Source organism: Cebidichthys violaceus, unplaced genomic scaffold (genome assembly GCF_023349555.1).
Source record: "Cebidichthys violaceus isolate CVI_PGR_0920_01 unplaced genomic scaffold, fCebVio1.0.p SCAF_11, whole genome shotgun sequence".
Classification (NCBI taxonomy): domain Eukaryota; kingdom Metazoa; phylum Chordata; class Actinopteri; order Perciformes; family Stichaeidae; genus Cebidichthys; species Cebidichthys violaceus.
In genome coordinates, this window is record NW_027176274.1 from 7253606 (window position 1) to 7279331 (window position 25726).

The 25726-nt window shown below is 42.9% G+C and overlaps 2 protein-coding genes across 3 annotated transcripts; both read right to left on the bottom strand.

Moving 5' to 3' along the window:
• Positions 1 to 651: 651 nt before the first annotated feature.
• On the bottom strand, positions 652 to 15001 carry epsti1 (epithelial stromal interaction 1). 2 transcript variants are annotated; one of them, XM_068702574.1, is made up of 10 exons: positions 14804 to 15001; positions 13653 to 13706; positions 13488 to 13571; positions 13295 to 13368; positions 12637 to 12720; positions 10347 to 10420; positions 8760 to 8844; positions 3701 to 3771; positions 3114 to 3319; positions 652 to 1723 (listed from the first exon to the last, which is right to left on the bottom strand). In XM_068702574.1, the coding sequence occupies exons 1-10, from the start codon at positions 14940 to 14942 to the stop codon at positions 1584 to 1586; spliced, it is 1011 nt and encodes a 336-aa protein (XP_068558675.1). In that variant the 5' UTR covers positions 14943 to 15001; the 3' UTR covers positions 652 to 1583. The 2 variants fall into 2 exon arrangements, with proteins under 2 accessions (XP_068558675.1, XP_068558666.1); XM_068702565.1 differs by having other exon boundaries at positions 13653 to 13711.
• Positions 15002 to 15946: 945 nt separating this feature from the next.
• idh1 (isocitrate dehydrogenase (NADP(+)) 1) lies at positions 15947 to 24349 on the bottom strand. Its single transcript, XM_068702587.1, has 9 exons — positions 24243 to 24349; positions 23125 to 23255; positions 20871 to 21162; positions 20093 to 20195; positions 18787 to 18964; positions 18514 to 18665; positions 18191 to 18331; positions 17891 to 18053; positions 15947 to 17011 (listed from the first exon to the last, which is right to left on the bottom strand). The coding sequence occupies exons 2-9, from the start codon at positions 23244 to 23246 to the stop codon at positions 16918 to 16920; spliced, it is 1245 nt and encodes a 414-aa protein (XP_068558688.1). The 5' UTR covers positions 23247 to 23255; positions 24243 to 24349; the 3' UTR covers positions 15947 to 16917.
• Positions 24350 to 25726: the final 1377 nt, after the last annotated feature.

The window sequence follows — 25726 nt, forward strand, 5'->3', positions numbered from 1 at the left end:
ATCTAGTTATCTTCCCTTGTATCCAGTCTTCATGCTAAGCTAGGCTAATCGTCTTCTGGTTACAGCTCCATGCTTAACATGCAGACATGGTAGTGGTATTCTTTAAAATGTCAATGTTTACAGTAACACAGAACAGTTTCTTCTCTGCAGCTGGCCTCTTCAACCAGGCCCCGGAGCCCCTTCACACTTTTATCTCTGTATACATTGCACATATTCTTTAAACTCCATACTGTGCAGTTTGCACACAGCAACTGCCGAGCATTAATGCTGAAACAGTTTTATTGTACATATTTTTACTGTTATTTCTTTTATTTATTGGTTTATTTGATAAGGGACAGTGCACATTATTAAAAACATTTCTGTAAATGTGCCAGAGTTAGCCAAGAGGCTATTTTGCCAAAATTGTTACAAAATAAACCTAAAAACAGAATAAATGATTACATTTAAAAGGTTATACAATATTGCTTTACAATGTGTGCTAAAAAACAATGAAAAAAGGGAGAATATTAATATAGTTCTATTCTTTATTTGTTTCTTGACTTTTGCAGTGCTTATTTTTATTTTTTGTTTTCTCCTACGTTTATTGTTATGCACCAAAACACCAAAAGGCAAATTCCTTGTATGTGAAAAAAAACTTGACAGCAAAGTGGATTCTGATTAAGCTGATGCTTTATTTGAAAAGTCCCTTTTTCTTTTAAAGAATTGAGGCTCTTGCTAATCTCCACTGCAAAGACATTTGCCGGATGACATCATCAGCAAAACGCCTCCTGCATGACTTCATGCCGGAGTAGAAGGGGATTTTTGGTCCCCCGTGTCGAGAGCACCACCCTTTGTTCTCTGTTGCCTCGGTCAGGTGATAACCATCTCTGCTGTCCGGCCTCAGTGCTGTTATGAGGCTGACATTTACGGCTTCAACAGCAGCTCTGTGCCAACTGCCCACCTGGAAACCCCACCCTGTCCGATATAAGGCACTGTTGAAAGAGAGAGCTTTGACAAACTGTGAGAGTTCACAAGAAGCCGTTTTATTGAAGTCCTCTGAAGCTATTGTGCCTTTGCACTGAAGCCTTTCGAAAGAAACTCCCATTTGGATTTAAAATCTTTTGTTGTCCTGAAGAATCATGCAATAGATACACCCCATGTGACTGTGATTATAAGACAAACAAAAAGCATCATGTATGTGGGTAGAGCTTTTCTTCCATCTCCGCACACTGATTTAATTAAGAGCCCCAAATATGATCTGAAGATCGTGAGTCATAGCGACGACCTTCAGCTAAACTGGTGAAAACGAACATCAATTCAACTCGACGTCAGGGCGAAAACCCGACATGACTCACGAGTGCATGCAGACAGATACAAGACAGCAAACACTCAATTACAATGGCATTATCAAAAACAGATTAAAATAAACACATGCTGCTCTGTAGGTATATATTTAATGCAGCTGGTAGGTAGGTAGGTACCTCAAGTCTATCGTTTCTTTATCATTGTGAACGCTGGTCATGCATTTTTACTTGGCCCAACTCCTAAAGTGTCAAACTCAATATTAAAGGAGAGACAGTCCTCCCATTAAACATGCATAACATTCAATTCATCGTGCAGTTGAGTAGTGTGTAGGCCTGCTCGTAGTCGCTGTTGCACTGCTCCAGGATGTCCTCTAGGAAGGCTTTGCTGCAGTCTGGAAAGCTGTTCATCAGTTTCATCAAGGCCCAATCATAGTCAGGATCTGGAAAGCACACAGGAAAGAAATCATCCTCATGAATCCCACTTTATTCATCATTGTTCCCACGAGGCCCCTGTTGAAAAGAGGGCTCTTTGATTGTCATCCCGTACAGCACAGCGCAGTGTCATTCTCATGCACAGCAGATGGACACATGTTTTATTCTTTTCTTGTTGGGGATGAACTATCTATTTTGTTCTAACATTTGCTCACACGATCTGTGAGGCAATCCCCAAAATGCTCTTTAGTCAGCTGTTTGGTTAAAAATCCATTAAAACGAGAAGAAAAAAGAGGAACTCTAAAGTCTGCAGTCACGTCTTTCAGGCAGCTTGAAAGCTCTTCTGTCTGACCACTTTGGCATCTCTTCCCTACAACTACCCACATCGTCCGGAATCGGACGCCCGGTGGTTCTCCCTGCCACGGGCTGGTCCGGTTTAAATGCAGGCCTGGGCAGCAGTGAGGGACAGACGAGAGAGGCCATCACACGATCATGCAGGAGATTGGCTCCGACAAGGTAGTGACAGCACGGAAAGACCCGATCAGCGGGCTGGTAAAATATAGACCGGGGCTGGCGGACGCAGCCTGACATGGATCGAGGATGTTGTGGGATTCCGACATGCAGAATTGTCCCCACAATGGTGGTGCCAAGACTGAAGGTTTGAGATATTCTTGGGTAATTTAGCTTTAACCTCTGACTTGTGAAATCGCCCCACTGTGGCTGCTCTTTGGATGGACAGATAGTCGATTACAGAAAGAACGAGTGACACATGCACACATGCAGCAGCAGCAAATTATTAAGAGCAGCAGGTAATAATGTTTGTGTTCTTATCTCTGAGTGGCAGGTACTCATAGTTGTATGGCAGCCAGTCAGGTGTCAAACCCAGAATGTGAATCCGGGCCAATTATTGTTCGGCTGCAGGCCGAGAGTCAGTCTCGCCTGGGTTCCTGAGAATTTTCCTCTCTCATTGACAGAATTCCAATTCAGTGTGTTTTGTGGGTGTGTGTGTTGGTGTTTTTATGCCCATGTTCTCTGTGTCCTGTCAACAAAAGCTTAAAATGTGTTTAATACATTGCTCAATCCATATTACGTAAAGGTTTGCAAGGAGGGGAAATACTTTCTTACGCACACTCATCGACACAAACATTTCTCACAAACTACAAGTATCAGCAGGATTTGAACGCCCGGAGCTATGGCATCACTACGTACCACGCATAACTTCCTGCCTACATATTTGAAGCACGTCAAGCCTTTGATTTAACGCAGACTAAACAGACAATCACACTCCTTCTGAGAAAGGATGAGGTGGGCAACTCTTGTCACATGTCTGATTTAGGTTCGGTTAACCAGCGTTGAGCCAGACTAAAAAAAGGCGTGAGAAACAGTAGACAGGCTCACCAGCTTCATCTGTCCAGTCGGCGAAGCTCTGATCTGGGTCTGGGTTCAGCTGAGAGGGGGGGAGTTGGTGTCCAGTGGGGTCGGACAGCCGGTGTCTAAAATCCTCGGGGGCCAAAAAGGGACACTCCCGAACGCCTTCCTCCTTTGTCTCCATCTCGCTCCCTCTGCTTCGAGCCTCGAGATTGTTCAGAAAGGCTTGGTTCACCCTGTCAAAATACAATGAATCAAGCTAGTGCGTCACATGAAACAAACTAATGCTGTACTTTATAACTACACATGCTGGCAGGCTCTAAATGGCAGTGAGCGGGATGTATTTGACAGCTTTTAAAACTTCAATACCCACTAAAATATAGTGGTTAGTAAACTGTACAGTAAACATTTCAGCAACCTGGCCAGTCCGTACTGGTGTCATTCCACAAGGATGAACAAAACAAACGATTCATCTTGTTAAGTCCACTGTGCAGAGAGTCCTCCATCTGATGCCTCGCAGTCATCTGTGCACTTGAAGTGCTCAAAGTTTAGTCTGCTTTTATCTCGGAGACAGAACCATAATTTAATATAACAGTGTGTATACATGCTGTACATACCTCCTGTGTTCCTGCTGTTTGTCTCTCACACCTATCAAGTCCTCTCTCTGTTTCCTCTCCACGGCCCCACTCTGACAAAAAAAGATTATTCAAAGTATAAAGGAAAAGAATGGCTTAAGGTAATATGTTTTTGAAAACTGAGAAAGACATGAATTGTATCTGAGCAACATTAACTTGAAAGGTTAACTGGAAAACTCCACTGGGGGGCCTTTAAGGGCTCTGCTGAATTTAAGGTATTTGGAGGTGCTACATGGAATACAATAAGATCACTCTCGAAGTATCAGGGTGTGGAAATGAAAACATTCCAATGCAAATGGAAATACACAGATACACAGACACAATACTTATGAACATAGCACAATGACAAACATGCTGAGTAAAGCATATATATGCATGAAGAGGATTATTGCATTATGGGTTTGAGCAAAAAAATATGCAAAATATGAAAACATAAATAAAGAGATAAATGGCAAAATGAAACACAGGAGGTGGAGGTTCAATGACTTTGTTTCTTGGCTTGTGCAATAACCAGTTCTGTATAATCCGTTTCTTGTAGCAGACACAAAGCAGCTTTTCTAGGTGGAGAACTTGATAACATGGTATATAGCCAATATTACTCAATGGACATTTATTAACCCAGATTTAAACTGAATTATGTCTATTTTCTTTTAAATATGGATACATGTATGACTTCTCCTACCATTGTTATGCCGATGACACCCAGCTGGTCTTGTCATTTCCCCCCGGTGACACCCAAGTGGAGATGCGCATCGCTGCGTGTTTGGCTGACATCTCGAAGTGGATGACGACAAACCACCTCAAGCTCAACCTAGACAAAACTGAGCTACTGTTCCTCCCGGGGAAGAGTTGCCCGCACCGGGACCTGTCCATCACCATTGATGATACCGTGGTGACGCCAACTCGGACTGCGAGGAACCTGGGTGTGACCCTGGATGACCAACTGTCATTCTCGGCAAACATTTCATCCGTTACACGCTCCTGCAGATTCCTGCTCTACAACATCAGGAGGATTCGTCCCTTCCTGACTGACGAGACGGCGCAGGTTCTTATCCAGGCTCTTGTCATCTCCCGCCTGGACTACTGCAACTCTCTACTCGCCAGAGCCCCGGCGTCGGCCATCAGACCTCTGGAGCTTGTCCAGAAAGCCGCAGCTCGCCTGGTGTTCAATCGCCCCAAGTTCTCCCACACAACTTCCTTTCTCCATTCTCTACACTGGCTACCTGTAAGAGCTCGCATCCAGTTTAAGACTCTGGTGCTAGCCTACAGGGCAGTGAAAGGAACAGCTCCTTCCTATCTCCAGGCCATGGTCAAGCCTTACACCCCCGCCCGACCACTTCTCTCTACTGCCTCGGGGTGATTGGTTGCCTCGTCGCTCAGAGGTCCTGGCAGCCGATCGACCCGGTCACGGCTGTTTTCTGTCCTGGCCCCACAGTGGTGGAATGAACTTCCCACTGACGTCAGGACAGCGGAGTCGCTGCCCATCTTTCGGCGCAGGCTGAAAACCCACCTCTTCAGGAAGTGCTACCCTGAGCCTTCCACTTAGCACTTATTGTTTTCATACTAGCTTGTTGCACTTATTGTATTCGTATTACTTATAGCACTAACTGTTTTTCTTGTTTCTGCACTGTACTTTGGCTCTGAGTTATGCTCTGCTTCATGCTCTTAGATGCTTGTTTGGAAAAGGAAATGTACTTATGACTTCTGGTGACTAGTAGTTCTTTTGATTACCAATGTTGAATGCACTTATTGTAAGTCGCTTTGGATAAAAGCGTCTGCTAAATGACTGTAATGTAATGTATTTACTGTTCATACACACACACACACACACACACACACACACACACACACACACACACACACACCTCTCTCTCTCTCTCTCTCTCTCTCTCTCTCTCTCTCTCTCTCTCTCTCTGTTGTCTTGTCCCAGGGGAGCTCATGGGTCAGCGAGGTGCTTACTTAGGATGGCTCAAGAGGAAGGAACACACAGCCCACCTGTGCTCCCATCAAAGCTTAGCATAAAATCTCCCACTCAGACACACACATTACACATGTACACAGACCACACACACACGCCCACAAATAGAGGATATGAAGGGGAGATCAATCTGTCTTATGGAGCCATTGCAGAAAGAACAACAGATCCCAGGGTCCCACTAAGAACCACATCAAGAGGTTTGACTTTTGCTGCTCCGCGGCCGCAAGCTTTCATCTCCTAATCTGTGACGTCTATCTGGGAGAGCTGCAGCCTGGGAGAGTCTGAGAGAGGAGAGGAGAGGAGAGGAGAGGGAGAGGGATGTAAATGGCAAAAAAGGAGACGGAAGGAAATGATGGGAAAGGAGAGCGAAGTAGATGTCAGGAAAGGAGACGGAAGTAAATAAGAGGCAAGGAGAGGGAAGGAAAAGAAAATAAAGGAAAGAAGAAGGAATGAAATGAGAGGAAATAAAAGGAGAGTGAGGGAAAGGAGAATATAAGAGTCAGAAGGAAAAGAGAAAGGAGAGGGAATAAAATGAGAGGAAAGGAAAGAAGGAGAGGTAAGGAAAGTAATGAGAAGGTAAAAGGGTAAGGGCAGGAATGTATACATGGAAAGGATTAGAAAGGAGAGAAAAGGAAAGGACGGGAGGAGATGAGAAAAAAGAGGCAAGATGAGACAAGACAGGCAAGGAGACAATAAGACGGGAAAGGAGAGAAAAGGAAGGGAGAGGAGAATTCAGGAAATGAGATGAAACAAAACAAGGGGAGACGAGAAGACGGGAGAGGAGAAGACGTAATGGGTGAGGAGACGCAATGAGAGGAGACAAAGCGAGATGAGACAAAGTGAGACGTGAAGGCGGGAAGAGGTGAGTCTCTGTTGCTCTCTGGTACCCTGGAATCATCCAGTGAACTGTATAATCCATTTAGCCTGTCAGTGTGTTATTGTGTTACTGTGTGTGTGTGTGTGTGTGTGTGTGTGTGTGTCTGTGTGTGTGTGTGTGTGTGTGTCCCACCATAAAACAAGAGGCTTCTTTATTACTGTAACTGACTGCTTTCTGTTTCTTTCTCCACCATAGTTTGACCCAAGGTCTCTCTCTCTCTCTCTGTCTCTGTCTCTCTCTCTCTCTCTGTCTCTCACATACAAAAATGTCTGGTGAAAAAGTCTCTGTGAGAAGAGAGAGAGAGAGAGAGAGAGAGAGAGAGAGAGAGAGAGAGAGAGAGAGAGAGAGAGAGAGAGAGAGACAAAAGGCACAACGATGAGAAAAAGCCCAGAAAGAAAACATTTCCTCCGTCCACCGAGGGAGCTGAGTGTGCAGTTTTAACAGTGTTGTCCGTCACCACATAATCCGCTCACAGCCTGATACAGTGTGGAACATACAGTGTGCCCTCGGGGAGATTTCCTGCACACTCTTCTTCTCTGGTGTAACATCACTGACAGACAATAGGCTGGGTGGAGGAACTATTAGCACTGTGTCTGACTTTCTGACAGAAGCTGTCAGCACTCTCCAATAAATGGATGTTTTCTGAGCTAAGAATAACCGTGACCTCTTTATATTTACGATTTACAGCAGCTATTGATTTTAAGATTTATAGCAGCCATTACACACCCACAACTCCAAAAAAAAAGATTGTTGATTAAGAGGAAAGTTATTCACAACAAGGGTTGCCCCCCGTTTTGACTGATGTGCCGTGTGATTGGCTATTGGGGAGCTTGGGTATCCTCCAGGTACTTTTACTAGCGCAGGTTATTCCGCTTCGTTCTGCCTTCCACAGACTCCTCGCAGTCATGTCATGTTTTGTCTCGGCCTCTGCTCAGTGTGAACTCTGGGAAGTCCCTTGAACTCCGCCTTCCACTCGTTCCCTCCCAGGAAAACTAACAGGCAGAGAGGAAGAGAGGCTGAGAAAAAGGAAGCAGTGAAAACAAAAGAGAGGGAAAGGAGCCGACAGACAGGCAGCATCAAGAAGCAAGAGAGAGGAAAAACAGTGGCATATTCCTCTGCGTATTTACACTTCCTTTTTACACGACCATGAGCCTGCTGTACTGCTGTGTGCCCCGGCTCTGACCAGGAGATAATTACAGGGGGATCTGGCTCCTCAACCCCACCCAGCCCACTGGGGATACCGCTTAATACCCGCCACGGCCCCGGATGATGAAAACTCCGGACCCGAGAGTATTTATTCAAGAAACAGCTCACAAAGGCAGATCTATTGGTGTGAATAACCACAGAGCTTCGGTCTCCGACCCCCACGGCCACAGATATGAGACTCAACACTGAACCCTGAGACCCACAGAGCAAATGTGTGTGTGTGTGTGTGTGTGTGTGTGTGTGTGTGTGTGTGTGTGTGTGCATTCAAGCACATATGTGCCCACATCATAAAAATAGAATAGGAGCAAAATGGACATTGAACTGTTCATTTGACTGGTACAAAATAAAAATGGTGTTTGTTGTTATGGGGACAACACACGTCGGTGGGGCCGTAAAGTGTTGTCGCAGCTCCGGAGACGGATGCTTGGCTAGTTAGCTAGTTAGCTTGTCTTTCTCCGGAGCCATGATAGGTAAGAAAGAGGGACAATAAGACTCAGTGCTGCTGCTGGCTACCAGCCACTTTTTGGCTCATTTCCTGTAACCAGTGTAGCATTAAAGCATGGTGGTATTAGCAAGCTAGCCAGCTAACTAGCCAGCTGCCCGCTGTTTATTCCACCATGCGTTAACGCTACACTGGTAACAGGAAATAAGCTGAACAAAGTTGTCACTCATTTGACGATAGCAATGTGCTTTTTTACTCTGTGACAAAACTGTGTCGAACAGTTCGCAATGGCAAAATGGCCACCGGTCTGACCATCCTGCAACGTTGATATGAAAGGGAACGTTTGTTCTACTTCTGTTTTATTTCTATGGTTTACATGCACACAGGCTGATGCCATGTACGTAAACAAAACATGTGAGAGTACATACAACATACAAGTGCACGCACACACACACACACACACACACACACACACACACACACACACACACACACACACACACACACACACACACACACAATGTGGTTGCTGGCTTACCCTGAATGACGTGTGTGCGGCACTGCTGGATGCCAGCGGACCTAGGGTTGTCCTCTCAAACTTCTGCACAAAACTCTCAGTCTTCCTACAATAAATACAAATGTCACATTGCCTGTCTTGTAGTTACACATTTCAAAAAGAGAAACATGGAAACACACACACACACACACACACACACACACACACACACACACACACACACACACACACACACACATTGATAAATAAGGTATGAAGGAGTATTTGTTTACTCCACAGATGCTCCGCAGGCCTGGGATGCTGACAGTACTGGATTTTCCACAAGGTTGACCAAGTTTGTTTGTCCCTCACTGACATCGCTCTCCCCGTTTCAAGAGCTGTGCCGTCCCACTCCAGCTCCTTAGCCCCATTTCTAAATCTCTTCATTGTTTCTTCAGGTTCACACATTGGTCTGCTGTCTCCTGTTTTTGTTTCTCTTGTAAGGAAGCCAGAGATGCTACTTGACAAGCCATTTCCCCCAGAGCCGACTTTGTATAATATTCCAATAACATCTCGACTGTCAGGGTAATTGATTTAGAGCGGTCTGGTGCTCTGTTGGAGAATACAGAATGAAAACCTTGTGCAGACAGAGAACACTCTAAATCATTATTGTATATACATTCAATCTATTATCCAAAATCCCTGGTCATTTTAAAGGGGCACTACACTCATTTTACATGTCAAAGTCAATTCACTCGTCATGGGGAGTGCTACTTAGTGTGTGAAAACCATTGCACAATGTCCTCTATGGCCCTGAAGGAGTGACTTAAGTGACATCATCCAGGTACCTTTTATTAATGTAATTAGATGATAATCTGCATGAGAAATGAAGAAGTGATCACTTCAAGAGGACACCCGACAGACCTTTCCTCTTACATGTGGCTTTGAGTGAAATGACAAAGGACTGTCATGAAATTTGTTTCACACATTCATGTTGCCTCAGCTGTAATTTCTGATTAGGGTAAATTAACAAATAACGTCTTTTCTTAATTTCAGGTGATTATACACTAATGAAAACACAGTTATGAACACACTGGCCCTTTAGCATGTTAGCATTGTCCTTGTGAGCCTGTTAGCCTGCTGACATTTAGCTCAAAGCACTGCTGTGCAGCCTAACAGAGTCACTAGCATGGTTGTAAACTCTTAGTCTTGTTTATTCTGGCTCTTGCAACTAAAACAACTTAATGAAGGTGCACCGCCCCTTCCAAGAAAATCATTTCTTATTTTACACAAGTAGAAAACAGGCTTTGGGACTGCTTACGAGTTTGAAAAGGTAATCAGGGGTAATCAGAGGTGAAGCTAATGTTGCCTGTCTTCATGCTTCCCCTGATATGTTTTTTTGCTGTTTTCTGCCAACAAAAAAATGCAGCTCGCTAAAACTCCAGAGATAATTATAGGTCAGCAGAGGATCAGACATCGGGCGCTTCCTTTGTAAAGGTCTGGATATTGTGACATCCGATGCTCATAGATCGAATGCAGAGCAAGAAAGAACACAACACGACGCACAGAAACAACACAATACAGCGGAGTGACAGTGAAGAGGCCCGAGTTAACCTGATCAGGGCTGACCTGGCACGATCTTCGCTGTGCTGCTCCCTCCTCCTCTGCTCCTCCTGTCGCCTCCTCTCCTCCAGGCGCTCAGCCTGCAATGCATCACAGACAGCAGTCACACCACAGCACACAGCCGGATGCATGGTGGGCTGCCACCATGCAACATATATGCTATATGGGCTGCAATTATTGCTGTTGAACATAACCAAGTGTTCTGTTGCACACTATTTACAGATGACATTCACATGTATACTACTTCAACAGGACATGAAAAATGTGTCTTTAAAGTTCATGATATTATGAAGATAAACAATGAAAGCAATAAATTCCAAGATAAGGTTCAATCACGTTCAACAAATCAATAAAAAGTCCATGAGAAACATGTCAAAAGATGTGGTATTTTAAAATATTTATGTAAACAATTCCATCGTCTACAAGATCAAGCTCAATTACAGTATATCTTATGTGATATTTTGTAAGACGATGCATCCCATTTTCTCAATCCCATTGTCATATAAAGAGATGGAAATCCCTTTTAGTCCCCTGTAATTACAGTGTATTTGCTGGATAGAGACAAAAGTATTTGTATTTTCAGTTAAGAGATTGTATTCTGGCACCAGTGCCGTGAGCAGCTCGGCCGTGTCGGCTGTTACAGTATGTATTTACTGTAAAAACAAATCAAAGAGGCAGGCTGTCCAGGAGCACTGATGAGCTGTAGCATTCTCAGTTTTTGTGGTTTGAACGCTTAATGATTTTCCACCCTGAACCCTCCCAAACCAAAGTGGGTCAGGATGGATTTATGACCCAGAGGCACGTTTCTGCCAGCCTCTTGTTAGATCACGTCTTCAGATCTGTTCTGTTTGCTGGATTACCGGTACATTCCTATGGCTTCATGGAGGTCATGGCGCAACAGGACAGGGTCTGTGGAATACAGCTCTGGTCTTAATAATTAACGACCCTTCCACATAACTGTAGCAGTCAATCAACCACTATTAGACCATATAAGCGGGGCCAGACTGTGGAGTGGAACACGTCTGAGAGCAGAAGGAGGCGCTGTCTCCGGTTTGCTGGAAACCCATGAGACCATTAATCAGGTGGCTCTGATGCTGGTGGGGTGTGTGAGGGAAGACTCTGCTCTGACACACACAAACAGCTCAGGAGGAGGCTTGACTCTACTGACATCTAGAGGCTAAAGATCATATTGTTTCTCACTGATGGAAGACAAACTAGTGCCATGCAGTGGGAGGGTGAAACTCCCCCAGAGAGAAATGTCCGCACATCTTCCTACCACCACCCAAAAGACACCATGAATATCCACCCTTCAAAAACGTTGAGTTTGGTGACATCAGTATTTCTGTATTTGCAGCATGTTTCTGTATTTGGTTGCGTTTTCTATACTTGCAGTGGAGTTTTGTTGTGCTGAATGATTGTAGTCAAATTGGTGAAGATTTCCTTATTTAAATGTGTTTGGTCTATTTGCATGTGTTTTCTTTGGTTGAACTGTAATCAGCACTGAGGGCCACCGTATAGGATTCCCTTAGCCTTCCTGAGAATACATTTATTATACACCCAGTGTCCACTTTAATAGTTACACCTGTACAGTCTAATGCAATCCAATGCAAGTCGTAAAGTCTACTTTAATTAATTAGCAGGTCTGCTGCAACTCTCAGTTCTTTTGCATAGAGGCTGAAGACTTTTCTGTTTGGCATTGCCTTTCATTTATGAAATAATTACTAATTTCTTACACGGCACTGTCACATATAGTCTTGTATTCTGTACATAAAGAATTAAGACTCGACTTGCTCAAGCTTGCAATTCCTATTTCTGCACAGTGCACTGTTTTGACGGGCAGGTGAGTCTATTTGCACCATTCAACAATTACAAACAGGGATATCCATCGCGGAAGAAGCACAGATATGACATTTTCTGCTGAACTCCCGGACCATAATGCAATGCAGCCACAAGCCATGCCATATTCTGAGTAAGTGGTGCAACTCTTCACAGGAAAAACACCAACTATTGCTCTTTACACCTCCTCTCACAGCCCGTGGCTGAGTGCCGTGCATTCCTGACATGGAACTCTGGGGTTCATCAAAAAGCACTCTGGGAATTACAGGAAATCACTAAAAGGCTTGAGGCTTCAATCTGACATAACTCCCCAAAGGGTGTTAAATATATAAAATGTGTTAAATGTGTTTCCTCATATTGTAATGATAGAAGAGGTGGCGACTGATTTAAAGAAGTGTTTTGCGATAAATTGAACAAAAGGCCAAAGTACACAATCTTGTTGTGTTTTTCTTGGTCTCACCTTCTCCCTCTGTATATCTTTCTTCTTCTGGTTCTCCTCCTCCTCCTCTTGTCTCTTCTTCCTGTCCAACTCTTCCTTTTTCAGCTTGAAACAACAACAAGCACATTCAATATCTACTTATGATTTAGCCAATACAGAAAAGAAAAAGGTCAAGGTGACGCTCTGAAACATATTTCCTGCATCTCAAAAAATGTGTGTTAAAATAAGGATCCATCACAATATCGGTCATGTCACATCTCAATAACGATCATATATATTTATATGTGTAGCATATGTTCTGGTTATTCTATAACTAAACAGTTTTTGTAAAATAATAACATGGTTTTGTATAATGTACAATTAAATACTTGAAAATTAAAAGTATTTTCTCATTAGATTAAGAATTTAAAAATAATTTGACTTTATGAGAAATCTAATTAAGTGTTTGTTATTATCAATCTATACGGCGTAATTGTGTATCATGATATCTTGATATATGATGAATTTAATCATCATATGGTTCCATTAGAAAATCATAAATTGTCATACTGCATGGTTACAAAATGCTTCTATTATTCACAGACCACGTAAGACTGACTGATAGAAGGTATTTTATCTGAGGTGTGAATTGATGGATAAACAGCATGTGTGTATTAAAACAGTACATGTGATTAAATACCCTTTTCTGCAGTTTGGAGCAACGTGAGTCTGTTTGCTGCTTCTCTCTGGCTCCAGCCAATGTTGCACGACCACCTTGGTAAATTAAACAGCGTATTACATATAAGTGATGTGCAAAAGCATAAAGTAAGAATAATGTCATACAAATGGTTGAAGATGATTTGCATTGGGTGAACTTATGTGCGTTGGTTTACCTAGCTTCTCTGGATTCACGTGCACAGAGGGGACTCTGTTTGCCTCCTTCCATCTCTGAAGATCCTCCACTTCCTTCTGACCGACTAGAGCAACACAAAGCGTCATTACTTTTTTGTATGAAGATCAAAACGGCACAGGTAGGATAGATGAGAGCAGCAGCCTACTTCTTAGGAGCTTGTTTCGCTTAGATTCATTTGGTGTGATCACGGTGTATCCACCTGAGCTGAGACAAGGACGGAGACATGAAGGCGCTCATTAGGCACTGAACAGGCTGTGGATACTGTAAAATATCATCAATGTTAAGACACACAATCCTTGGTTAACAATATGTTTTGTCTTGTTTGCCTATTTTCTGATCAGATATTTCTTGCTATAATCATATTTTGGTTCATTTCATAGTGTATTTATGGGCCCAAAACAAGAAAAAACTAAGAAATCAAAGTGTTCCCATGATGTAGAATAATATGAAAACATATTAATTTACGTATACATGACCGAAGACATAAGTCCAAGTTTTTCAATCTTTTTTGAAAAAAGTAGGCTTGCAGATAGATTTCAGAGTAAAAGTAAAAAGAACAAAAAAAGCATTATCAAATGAAAACTTTACTTGAGCATTTGAGTAACTGTTTGCTGACATGATGGTGTTATGTTTCAGAGAACAGCTTCTTAAGTCCACGACATTTACAGGACATCATTCTATGACAAAGATTTTAATAAAAAAATATACACAATCAGTTTATAAAATTGCCATAGATTAAACTGTATCAGTATACAAAGTTGATATAATCAACATAATGTGCTACTAAAACATTGAAATGCTGCTTTCATGACAAAAAATAATCCAAGTAGCATTCAGTCTTAAAAGTGAGAAAGGAAACTGAAAGTGAAAAGCTCCAAGCAACTGTTGTTTATCACATAAACATAACATTGCATTGCTGTTGCTTTGACGTCAATAGTAATGACGCATTTTGTGACACAGTAGCCTACACTTTGTTTTTATTTTGTGTTTAAACACTAAAAGTTCATTTAACTTAGCCTACGTTTGTGGCTCTTTGTGACAGGTAGGATTTCTGGGTTTCCCTCTCATGTGAAACGAAAGTGAAAGTCCGCAGCAGTGAGTTCCACAATAAATGATCTAACTTGTGAACTGTTGCACTAACAGACTAAGTTCAGCCTAGCTGGGTAGAATTAAAGAATTAACTAATACCTACACTTTTGTGTGACGTCATTATAAACTCAACAACTCGTCCGTGTCACAGTATTGTGTCAGACTTTTATCATTTTTGGTAAAAACACAACTGTAACTGTAACTTACTATTGCGGCTGTCTGCCGGTCGCCGGTGGATTCCCGCTGTCAGGTGCATCTCTGTTTGTGTTCTCAGGTGTCTGCTCACCTGCAGATGCTCCTGATGTGCCGTCTTTAGAGTTGCCAGAGTTCGGCTGGTTGCGATCATTAGGATCCATTATGCCTTCACTGAGAGGTACTGTGTGACTGTAGTCCTGTTGATGTGCTATTCTCAGTGCAGTGTTCACATGTGCATAATACGGAAGGGTGGGAGGGCCTTAATGCAATAGCGCCATCTACTGGTGAAAACAGATGTTGGCGCTATTTCAACAAAAGAAGAATAAATGACAACATGACAACAACCGATCTCATTGTTCCTGTATTCCTCATATTCCTGTATTACTGCATAGACTACTCAATGCAAAGCTAATTCTGTGATCTATTCAAACTCAATTTAGCATTTATACTGCAGAGTGCACGGTGTTAGCTGCTTGCACAGTGCGTTGCTGTGGAGCTGTCAATGTACAGTGGAATATTTAGTACAAATAAATTCATATTTTATCACATTAGTAAGTATCCATAAATACATAACCCCTTGTGATCACAAATATTGCTGATTTAAACAATCTTAAAATAGAGAATATGATTATTAATCAAAATATCTGTTGAACCAAATTAATTATAGCAGGTTTCTGTCTTGTTTTACATTTTGGTGGTGTGATTTGATTTCCCTTGTTTACATTCTAAACTTAGGGGACAGCAGAGAAAGACATCCTTTAATTATGATCACATTCTGGAATGTACAAATATTTAATGGCTCTTAAGCTGAGTCTGAATTAATCAGCAACCACTTTGATAATTAAAGAATCATTTGACATACTTCACAGGCAGTAAATTCAAAGTATTTGCTGTTTCCAGCCTCTTAAATGTGAGGACGAGCTTCTTTTCTGCCTTCTGTTTGCGTGTAAACCGAATATCTTTGGGTTTTGGACAGTCGGTCAGAAAGAACAAGATATCTGGAGACGTCGCCTTCAGCTCTGAGATGGAAATGTATCCAAACATGATGAAGACAATACAAATAACTAAATGAATTAAAAAAATACAATCATCAGATTGACTGATAGTTATTTCCAGCCTCAAATGACATCAGCACACAAAAAAGAATGACAACCATTTCTTCAAAAACCCATTTATTGTGAGTTATATTTGGACTAAACCAACTAAACCAACATATTTGATGAAGATCTTCTTGGCAGGACATACTGGACGGCCGCGCACACACACACACACGCACACACACACACACACACACACACACACACACACCCCCACCCACAGGAAGGACAAACAAATATACCTCTTAAACAACTGACAACTAACATCAATAAGAGAACAAATTCTAAAAGGAATGTATTGTATTTGTTTACAAGTTGTGCAAGAAGAGTCCTAGAAATGAACGTTCGGTGCTGCATAACAGTAAAACATGGTATGCACGGCCAATCCACCACCATGCTGAGGGGTTAAACTAGAGAACAACAGGCCGACGGTGCTCCTGCTGTGGTTTTTAGCAGGCACTAAAACATAAATGTAGCTTGAGGTATTGTTAAAACATTGTAAGACAAAAAAGGGTGACAAGAATCAACCGATGACTTTGACACAAAACTAATAAGGCAGCGAGGGTCCCGAGGCTCCCTCAGGTAGATTCTGTACCCCGTCTGTTTCACAGACCACCAACAACTACTGACAGCACACTCACTTCAGGGGACCTAGTGCAATCAAAGGTAAACACGGTCACTGAGCCATCGGGTCAGGAGACCGTTAATGTTTGCGTATGGCTGTGTACTGACGCGCTAACAGGGATGATGGCCTACACTGATCAGAGACCTCCGCCCCCCCTTCCTCCTGGACAAGGCACCCTGCTCCATCACACCCCCCCCAGTTAGGGAATGACATGGTTTCTGTCTGTAGATCTCCTGGAGTACCTGGGCACACTCCTCGCTGCTCCAGCGTCTTCTCCGGTAGCTGTGTAGATGTCTCTGTGTGCACGTGTTTGAATGTTTGAATGTGTGTGTGTGTGTGTGTGTGTGTGTGTGTGTGTGTGTGTGTGTGTGTCTGTGTTAAACAGCTGAGGCTGGGAGGTGAGATCACAGTTTGGGCGGGTTAGCGAGCTTAATCTTCAGGTTCTCTGCCAGCTTGTCCAGGAACTCGAAGGTGTTCAAGTAGTCAGCGCGTTTCGTACTGCAAACAGAGACGAGGAGAAAAGATTGAGTATACTTTAACGTTACTTTGGGAGGTGCAGAGTTGTATTTGTCCACGCGGCAGTACTGAAGACTGCGCCACCTGGATGGCCTAAATCAAAAGTAGAACTCACAGTGTGGACAAAGAACAAGAAGATGTTATTACAGAGTTATTACAAACTCAACACCTCACGCAGACTTCTAGTGAGAAGAACTGACAGCAGCAGGAAGTGTTGTTGGTTGTTTAACATGGATTCCGCACATAAAACTTGAAAAGCAGCTGGAAACATATTTACCCTTTCTCCCTTTATTTGTGAGTATTCAAATATGCAAAAATCACAGTCCCCGGGCCAAGTATGTTTGACCCTGAGTGTCTGTTGAGCACCAAAACGGGCGACTATGGTAGTTTAAGTTGACGTCTGTTACTTGTTTATCTTGTTCGTTAGCTTGTTTGCTTGTAACAGACAGTGGCTGACACAGCATTAGTGGTTGTAAAACACACAATAATATCTCATGGGGTTTTTTGCTAGATAATTGGAAGAAGCTCCAGGGTCCCGTTAAGATCCAAAAACTGCAAACGCTCCACCATGTTAGCTGTCAAGACTTTCACTATGCTAATGAAAACTCTCACTCTCCGTTCTGGCAAAACAGGTTTCAGGTTTCTTCGTCGGCATTTGCGCAATAGAAGACATTTATGATATTAATCTTCTGCACAAAAGATGCATTCACTATTTCATACAACAAAGGCCATATTTAAGTGTCAGATATTGAATGATGCATACAGCTTTAGACGACGGTAAGAAAGTGGGTAAAATCCTGACACCTGACGTGGAAAAACGCAGAACAAATTGAGCGTTAGATAAATAACAAAGAGACTAACTTTGGCAGGCCTTTGATGCAGATAGCCAAATCCTTGGTCATGGAACCAGCCTCGATGGTCTCGACGCAAACGGCCTCCAGCGCCTCAGAGAACACTCGCAGCTCTGCGTTGTTGTCCAGCTTTGCCCGGTGGATCAGGCCCCGTGTCCATGCAAAGATGGAGGCTGCAGCACACAAACACACAGAGAAGGGGGAAATACATTATATTACACAAAATGCATGCATTATAAAGAATGATTACATTAATAGAACCTTTGTTTTTTCTTGGAGGTTATGTCTGGGTAAATGCTCATGTTTGTACCGATGGGATTGGTGGAGGTCTCCTTCCCTTGCTGGTGTTGTCTGTAGTGGCGAGTCACTGTGCCGTGGGCGGCCTCAGACTCCACTGTGCGTCCATCAGGACAGATGAGCACACTGGTCATCATACCCAGGGATCCGTAGCCTGAAACCGAGTGACACAAAACCACATTAACAACAGAAGATCTTTGAACCAGAACAGGCAAAACAAATAAAAAGAATCAGCTTTCTCTGTTTTCTTTATTACGATGCAGTTTTGCAGGAGTTTGAAGAATGTTTCTACATATTTATTCACATAACTGATGCGATGGTGTTGTTTCTACTGACCTTGTGCCACGGAGTCAGACTGTACGTCTCCGTCGTAGTTCTTGCAGGCCCAAATGAAGCCTCCCTCAGATTTCATGGCCTGGGCCACCATGTCGTCTATCAGACGGTGCTCGTACCAGATGCCTTTGGCCTCAAATTTAGCACGGTATTCCCTGGACACACAAGAAGGTGGACAACGCGTTAAAGTTGCGATCTCTGGTATAAAAGTGTGTGTACTTGTGAAAGAGAGAGAGAGAGAGAGAGAAAGTGTGCATGTGACTTAAAAGTCCTTACTTCTCGTAGATCTCCTGGAAGATGTCTTTGAAGCGACCGTCGTACTTCTTCAGGATGGTGTTCTTGGTGCTGAGGTAGAGAGCCCAGCCTTTGGTCAAAGCCATCTGGAAGGAGCTGTGGGCAAAGTCTGTGATGGAGCTGTCCGTGTTGTACATCCCCATCGCAACACCACCCGAGCCTGGACGGACACAAACACAACATTAAGTATCGCACGGTCACATACGCTGTGCAATAGCATCACATTGAGGTGTACATACACAGTAAGTTGTCTGGTCAGCTGAAAAAATGTAGGGACCCTCTTGAGGTTAAAAGGGTTGTTCAGCCATTTGCCAGAAGCACCAGTTTGAGGAATTGGAAAAATAACTGTTTATCTCCTGGTTTGTTTGTTGTTGTTGTTGTTGTGGTCCTGTGGGACCCCCGTCTTATGTTTGGCTGCTTTCCTTGCAGGTGTGGAGGTGGGTGTGGCAGAGGACCGTCAGGCAGAATGTAAACACCTGAGGCCATTAACAACACTGGCCCTGTGTGCCAGAGCACCCTTTATAAAAACCCTCTGGATCCTCAGCTGGCCCTCTCTCTCCTACCCGAGACACCCATTTTAGTTTTGGTTGGTTTCTACATTATACAACACTGCATATACACTTTCCACGCACCCACTCACTTACACTGCTGAAATTACCGACTTCACATGTCACTGTTATGTTACTTTAAATCTAGTAAATAATTGTTAAACTGCTTCATTGAATGCATCTCCCTTTTTTGTCATGGCCGTTCGGCCCGGTTTGTGACATATGCAAACCTTTATTTGTGCAGGTGTGTTCGTTACTTCAGTATGCAGTATAGTATGAACAAACAATATAACACTCTTTCAAAATTGACACTGATAAAGGAAAAATAAATTCCCTGCTGCTAGTCTCCATTACTCCACCTTTCTAATCTATTGTCAGTGAGCTCAGTGTTTGGGTTTGAGTGACACAACAGGTGAGTAGGAACAGGATTGACACATACAGATAAGCCGTATCTTATATTTTCAATGTGAACACAACGCTAAATGTGCTGCCAGTCCAGTTATATTGACTGACACTCGTTTACGCATTCACATTATGACATCAGACATCTTTGCTCTACGATATTTCCCACTTTAGACTGATGCTCGTGTGTCTGCACACGCGTCTAGTATCTAGTAAACGGTCCCAATTGTTTCCTGAGCCACTTCCCCTCCCACAGGGCTTGTATTATTATCAGCTCTTTCACATGTGGTGTGTGGGGTCTGGAGCGTGACGGTGCAGCGGGCTGGATGTGTTCTTACCCTTAAACTCATGGATGACATATTTAACCGGCTCTCCGTTTGTGGGTGTGTAGGTCATCTCCACTTTCCCAGGCCCGGGCACCACAAAGTCTGTGGCTTTGTACTGTGGGGAGCACATTGAGAAACACAAAAGAGTTTAATACTACTGCAACGTTGCCGTTTCACCCACCTAACCGCACAGCCGTTACAGACAGCTTTAGGGAGGTGTGAACCCCGTTCTATAAAACGGAGTGACATCAAATGTTAAATGACGATGCCCAAGTCACAAACACCTCGGCAGGACTAGGCTGTCATCACCAGCAGGGTACATAATATGAATACCGCTGACATCCATGGGATGTAATGTAACAAGCAGCCATTTGACCTTTCACCTGCATAACTCTCTGCAGAGTGGACTGTTGACTCTGGCACAGCGCCTCGAGCTAACTTATGATTTAGTTCTGTGGCGTTGCTGCAACTTGTCCAGGCTGTAGAGGCGGTACATTACGGTCCAAAGCGCGGCCCATGAAATATAATTATTGACCAAGTCCCTTCCTGACAACCCTACAATGTCTGAGGAAACTTTAACTCACCGAGCTCATTCAAGAGTTAACCGCAAACCCAGCAGTCACAGCAAATGATGCTTCAGTAACAGCAGTGGTTTTGTCAAATAATAAAAGGGTGTTGGTGTTCGCACATAGATAAAGACTTTCACATGAGTGCTGCACAGTTACCGTTGCTCCTCTCATCTGTAGTCCTGCAGTTGAATAGTATTTAAAGCCATGAACCAATAGCGTACCTGATCTCCGTGGGCGTGTCTGCCAATGATGATGGGCTTGACCCAGCTGGGCACCAGGCGGGGGATGTTCTTGCAGAGGATGGGCTCCCTGAACACCGTGCCTCCCAGGATGTTACGGATGGTGCCGTTGGGCGAGCGCCACATCTGCTTCAGCTTGAACTCCTCCACGCGGTTCTCGTCCGGCGTGATGGTGGCGCACTTGATGCCCACGCTGTAACGGCGCACCGCCTCCGCCGCCTCAACAGTCACCCGGTCGTCTGTCGCGTCCCGGTTCTCAATGCCGAGGTCATAGCTTCACAGGAGGAGACGGAGAGGTTAGAGTTTGGATTCATAGAACCGGAGAGAAAGCATCCGTGATATCCTGAAAATGTGTTGAAATGTTCTAAACCTGACCCACTAATATTCCTACGATACCAGAACAATGCTTTTTTTTTTTCAATACTTAGTTTCAGCCTTATGAACATGTCTTAATTCTACAGACATGTTCATAAATAACTTGGCCTCCTGTTAGTAAAATATTGTCAAACGTTAGAAACGCTGGAAATATCTGATCCAAATAAACAAGCCTAACAATCTGTCAAATATTCAATTACTTGTTCATTTTTTGATACTAAATGCTACAGAGATGTTTTAGTCAGTAGTCCAAAAGATTCATATTTGTGTGCCTTTAAGTTTGAGGATATGCAGAGATGAAAGGAGAAGAAATGGACCAGACATGGAGACCATTCACTGTCTCGACAGCAGAGGCATGGGACGCCATAAACCAGAGCGCTCCGTTTCCAGAAGGACAGTGATTATCTATGCTTCAGTTGCACAAACATCCTGGAGCACAACTAAGCACTAAAAGTGAACATATGACACTGTTTTAGTTGGCTACAAGCTAATCTGTGAAGGTTACAGGACACTGGCTGCAATGTGCAACATAATCACCACGTCAAAGGACACGAACGACGTTAATAAGTCGTGAAAGAGAGTGTGTGAGCTTGAGGAATAACTCAACTGGGGCTTTATTCACTCCACATCTCCGCTAATTTTAATTTCTTGGAAGACCCGACACAGTGTTCGCATCAAGAATAGCCATTGGCCTCCTGCCCCACTTCTCTCACAGTACTGTGCTCTTTACAGGCCGGTTACTCCCATAAGAGAGAAGGGGATCTGCAAAACCAGCCAGCAACACAAAGACAAAGGAAACAAGGAATCGATTGTGCAATGACGACTGGCCCATGGCCAAGATAACTGGAAAAGCTGCTCCACTTGTTACACTTGTGCAAAAAGAACCGAACAACAAACCAGTAAGATGAGGAAGTATACAGTTCGATTGAGCTCAGTGCTTATCACTCCCTTCAAGTACGAGCTGTCTCTGAAACGCGTTGGCATTGTTTGACAGCAGCCGTGACCTTTTACCTACTTCACTTCTTCCCTTCCCTCAACAACAAGATGATACTCTACAAGTACAAACCACTGCGAGAAGAGAGACCGGAACAGAAAACTTTAACAAGTATGATGTCCCAGTTTGTTCTTAAGCAATTGATTGTTATGTCTGTTCAACCTGTAACACTTAGAAAACCTGAACATGCTTTTATCTGAAAGCACACACACACACACACACACACACACACACACACACACACACACACACACACACACACACACACACACACACACACACACACATTTACCCTTTTTATACCTGCAATTACTATCAATTTCCCTACAAGTGGTTTTAAAGTTTAAAATGAGATTCATAAATTTAAGAAAATGTCCTGATGAGGTCTCGATGCCAATTGGTTAGTTTGTTTTACTTGTGGCCTGAAATCAGACAGTCCTGCTTTCTGAGATATGTTCATACAAACAGAGTATTTATTACACAATGTTAATCAAAGGTGTGCTTCCAAAGCCTGCTGCCCAATAAATCATTAACTTTTTACAATGCACTACAAGAAGTGATGATTATGTAATCTCATCTAGCTAAAAAAAAAAGGAAGTCTAAGTCCAAAGTGCTGGCTATCTCTCCCCACCGAAGCCGGAAGATATGATTCGTTAAGAGGGCTGTGGGGACTTGAACGTCACATAAAAAAAGGTCACGCAAATAACATACAACTCGGGACAAAGTCCATGCAGGAGATAAGAGGAGCTACAGGGTCAAAATGAAGAAACGGATGCACCTATTAATTATTGAAAATGATTTTGGTAAGGAATGTTTAGGAAGACCAATCAGTTGGTCTGGATGCCCTGTGGTCGTCTCAGTGCTCACCTGTGCAGGTCGAGCTCCAGATACGGGAAGATGAGCTTCTCCTTAATGAGCTCCCAGATGACTCGAGTCATCTCATCTCCCTGCATCTCCACCACAGAGCCTGCCTTGATCTTCTGAGACATGTTTGAGTCCTACGACACACAAGGGGACAAACACACAGACATTTAGGATAATGACGGAGGACTACAGCACAGAAGAGAGACAGAAAGAGAATCTCTGAGGGATTGTATCAAGCTATAATAACATACATGTTAGTCACAGCAAAATTCACTGTAATATTGAATAACTTTGTCATACTCTTGGTGTGACGAAATAAAACGCTTGAAGGGAAAAACTTTTGTTGGTGTCATATAGTAAATTGTTAAATGATCGCACAAAAAACAACAACAAAGGACAATCAAGCATATTTGTGGTTGTTCCTCTCTACAGAACACTGCAGACTCAATGAATTAATTCATTCAAAAAATACACTAGGAGTAGTCAGACCAGTACCCCACCTGATATACTCCATAATCCTCTTAAATATGGGCCAAACGAAAAACCCTGCAGCATACGGCTCACCAATGCCAACAAACGATTTAATACCCATTAATAGAACAAGTTAAAGTGCCCATCATCTTATTCTATTATTCACTTAAATGTTCATCCTTGTTTCTCTGTGAAAATCTTTATGGATGGTAACTTGATTGTTGGTATTTTACGACAGTTTCAAAGTTTTACAACTTGCAGAACTCCATCTTATTGTGGTGACGTTACAGAGGACGTTGTGTAAAAGTTGCATAAAAGCAGAAACGTCGTATGATGGGGAGGTGACTGCTGAGCAGCCAGAGGCAGTCTGCTAGCGGGTCAGACGAGGAATGTAACCCCTCAACACGGCGTATAACGTGCAGGTTTTTACAAACATAGGCCTATCAATAAATAACACGAACACGGGAAGGAGTTTTCTTAGACTATGGGCCTTGCTGACCACCTTATAGCACGACTGCGGCTAACCAGTGTATCGAGGCGATGAGATAATATAGTCGAGCAGCACATTACATTTCCCTGTCACGTTACGTCGCCACCACTTCATTCTGCGATGCAAGCTACAATGTATCTATATGTTACAGACGCGTTACCTTGTTTGGTTTAAAGGTCCACGGCACAGTCGGAGACGGGTTGAGGAGACGGAATGATGCCCGAATGAGAGGCGAAAGTGGCTAATGCTGGCAGAGGTGCGGCAGGTACCCGGATCCCGACCGCACAAGATATTGGCCAATCAGAGAAGAGCGGAAAAAAAACGAACCACCAATCAGACAAGCCCACCAAGCCGGAGGGGCGTGATTCGCTGGGCGGGGGTCTGCAAATGTGGCTCACTGATTGGTCCGATATGTATAGCGCTATTCCGCCACATAGACTGGAAATTCATTGATTCTGAGTGATTACTTAAAAATTAATTTCGTGTAATCTCCCTTCCACACTCGTACACGACACTTTATTAAATGGGTTATTTTATTTTAATCTGTATGTATTTTGTATTACTACAAAATCAAATTATTGCCAAGTAAAATATGTCTGATTAAGATAAAGATAAGATATAAGCTTTATTTACTAAGTGTCTATACTAGAATTAGAGATAATTTTATATACATACAACAACAACAACAACAACAACAACAACAACAACAACAACGACATTTGTCAACCATAATATTCACTTGAAATTTCACTTGAAAAGCATTACTTTTCTTTTTTTAATGTGTTTATTTATCTATTTATCTGGTATTTCAGTGTACAGAGTTATCTATATTGTGGTTCATTACCAGTCATGTCTTCCATTAATTCTCATAAGGCTACTTTGGGGAACGTTTTGACTGGTTATTAGTGATTCTTGAGTAGACAGTTACTGAAGTGGAGCCCACTCCTTAAAGGCCTCTCTGATACTTAGCCAGATTAATTTGTTATGCTAACGTCGTATCATTTTTGCGCAGGGCAAAGATTTTCTGTGAGGAACTCTTTATCCCCCACCAGAAACAGGGATGGGCATTTTGTCAATATCAATGGGATAATGACAGTCCTCAGTCACAAACTAAACTCAAAATAAACTCACAAAAGTAGTGAGATCTAAGATGTTGATTTTGTCCTTCAATAAAAACATAAATAATTGAGATTGCAAGGAACTCTGCGAAGTGGCAACAGAATGCAAAATAAGGCTTAAGTATCAAAAGAAGGCTTAAGTAGCAAAAGAAGGCTTAAGTAGCAAAGTAAAGTAATTGAGCAGGAAAATGTTGGTTAATTATGATGTTACTGGATTGATATTACTGTCGCATTAATGTGCATTTTGCATATTACTGCTGTAGATGTGTTTAACTCCTTTATACTGGTGGGTAGTTTGAACTACAGCAATGCATCATATTCTATAAGATCATCATATGTTTGTAGCATCTCTGTCCTGTGAGAACCACGTATCTCTAAAAAGTCAACTTTTCCTGAGCTCAGAATAACAGCCCTGCTTTCAGCTTTGTGATGATGCATTTTTCAGCTGATTCAAGCTTTTTAGATCATTTATTTAGCTTAAGAAGTAGGACCTTTTTTTTCAACCCAGAAAGAAACATCTCATCCG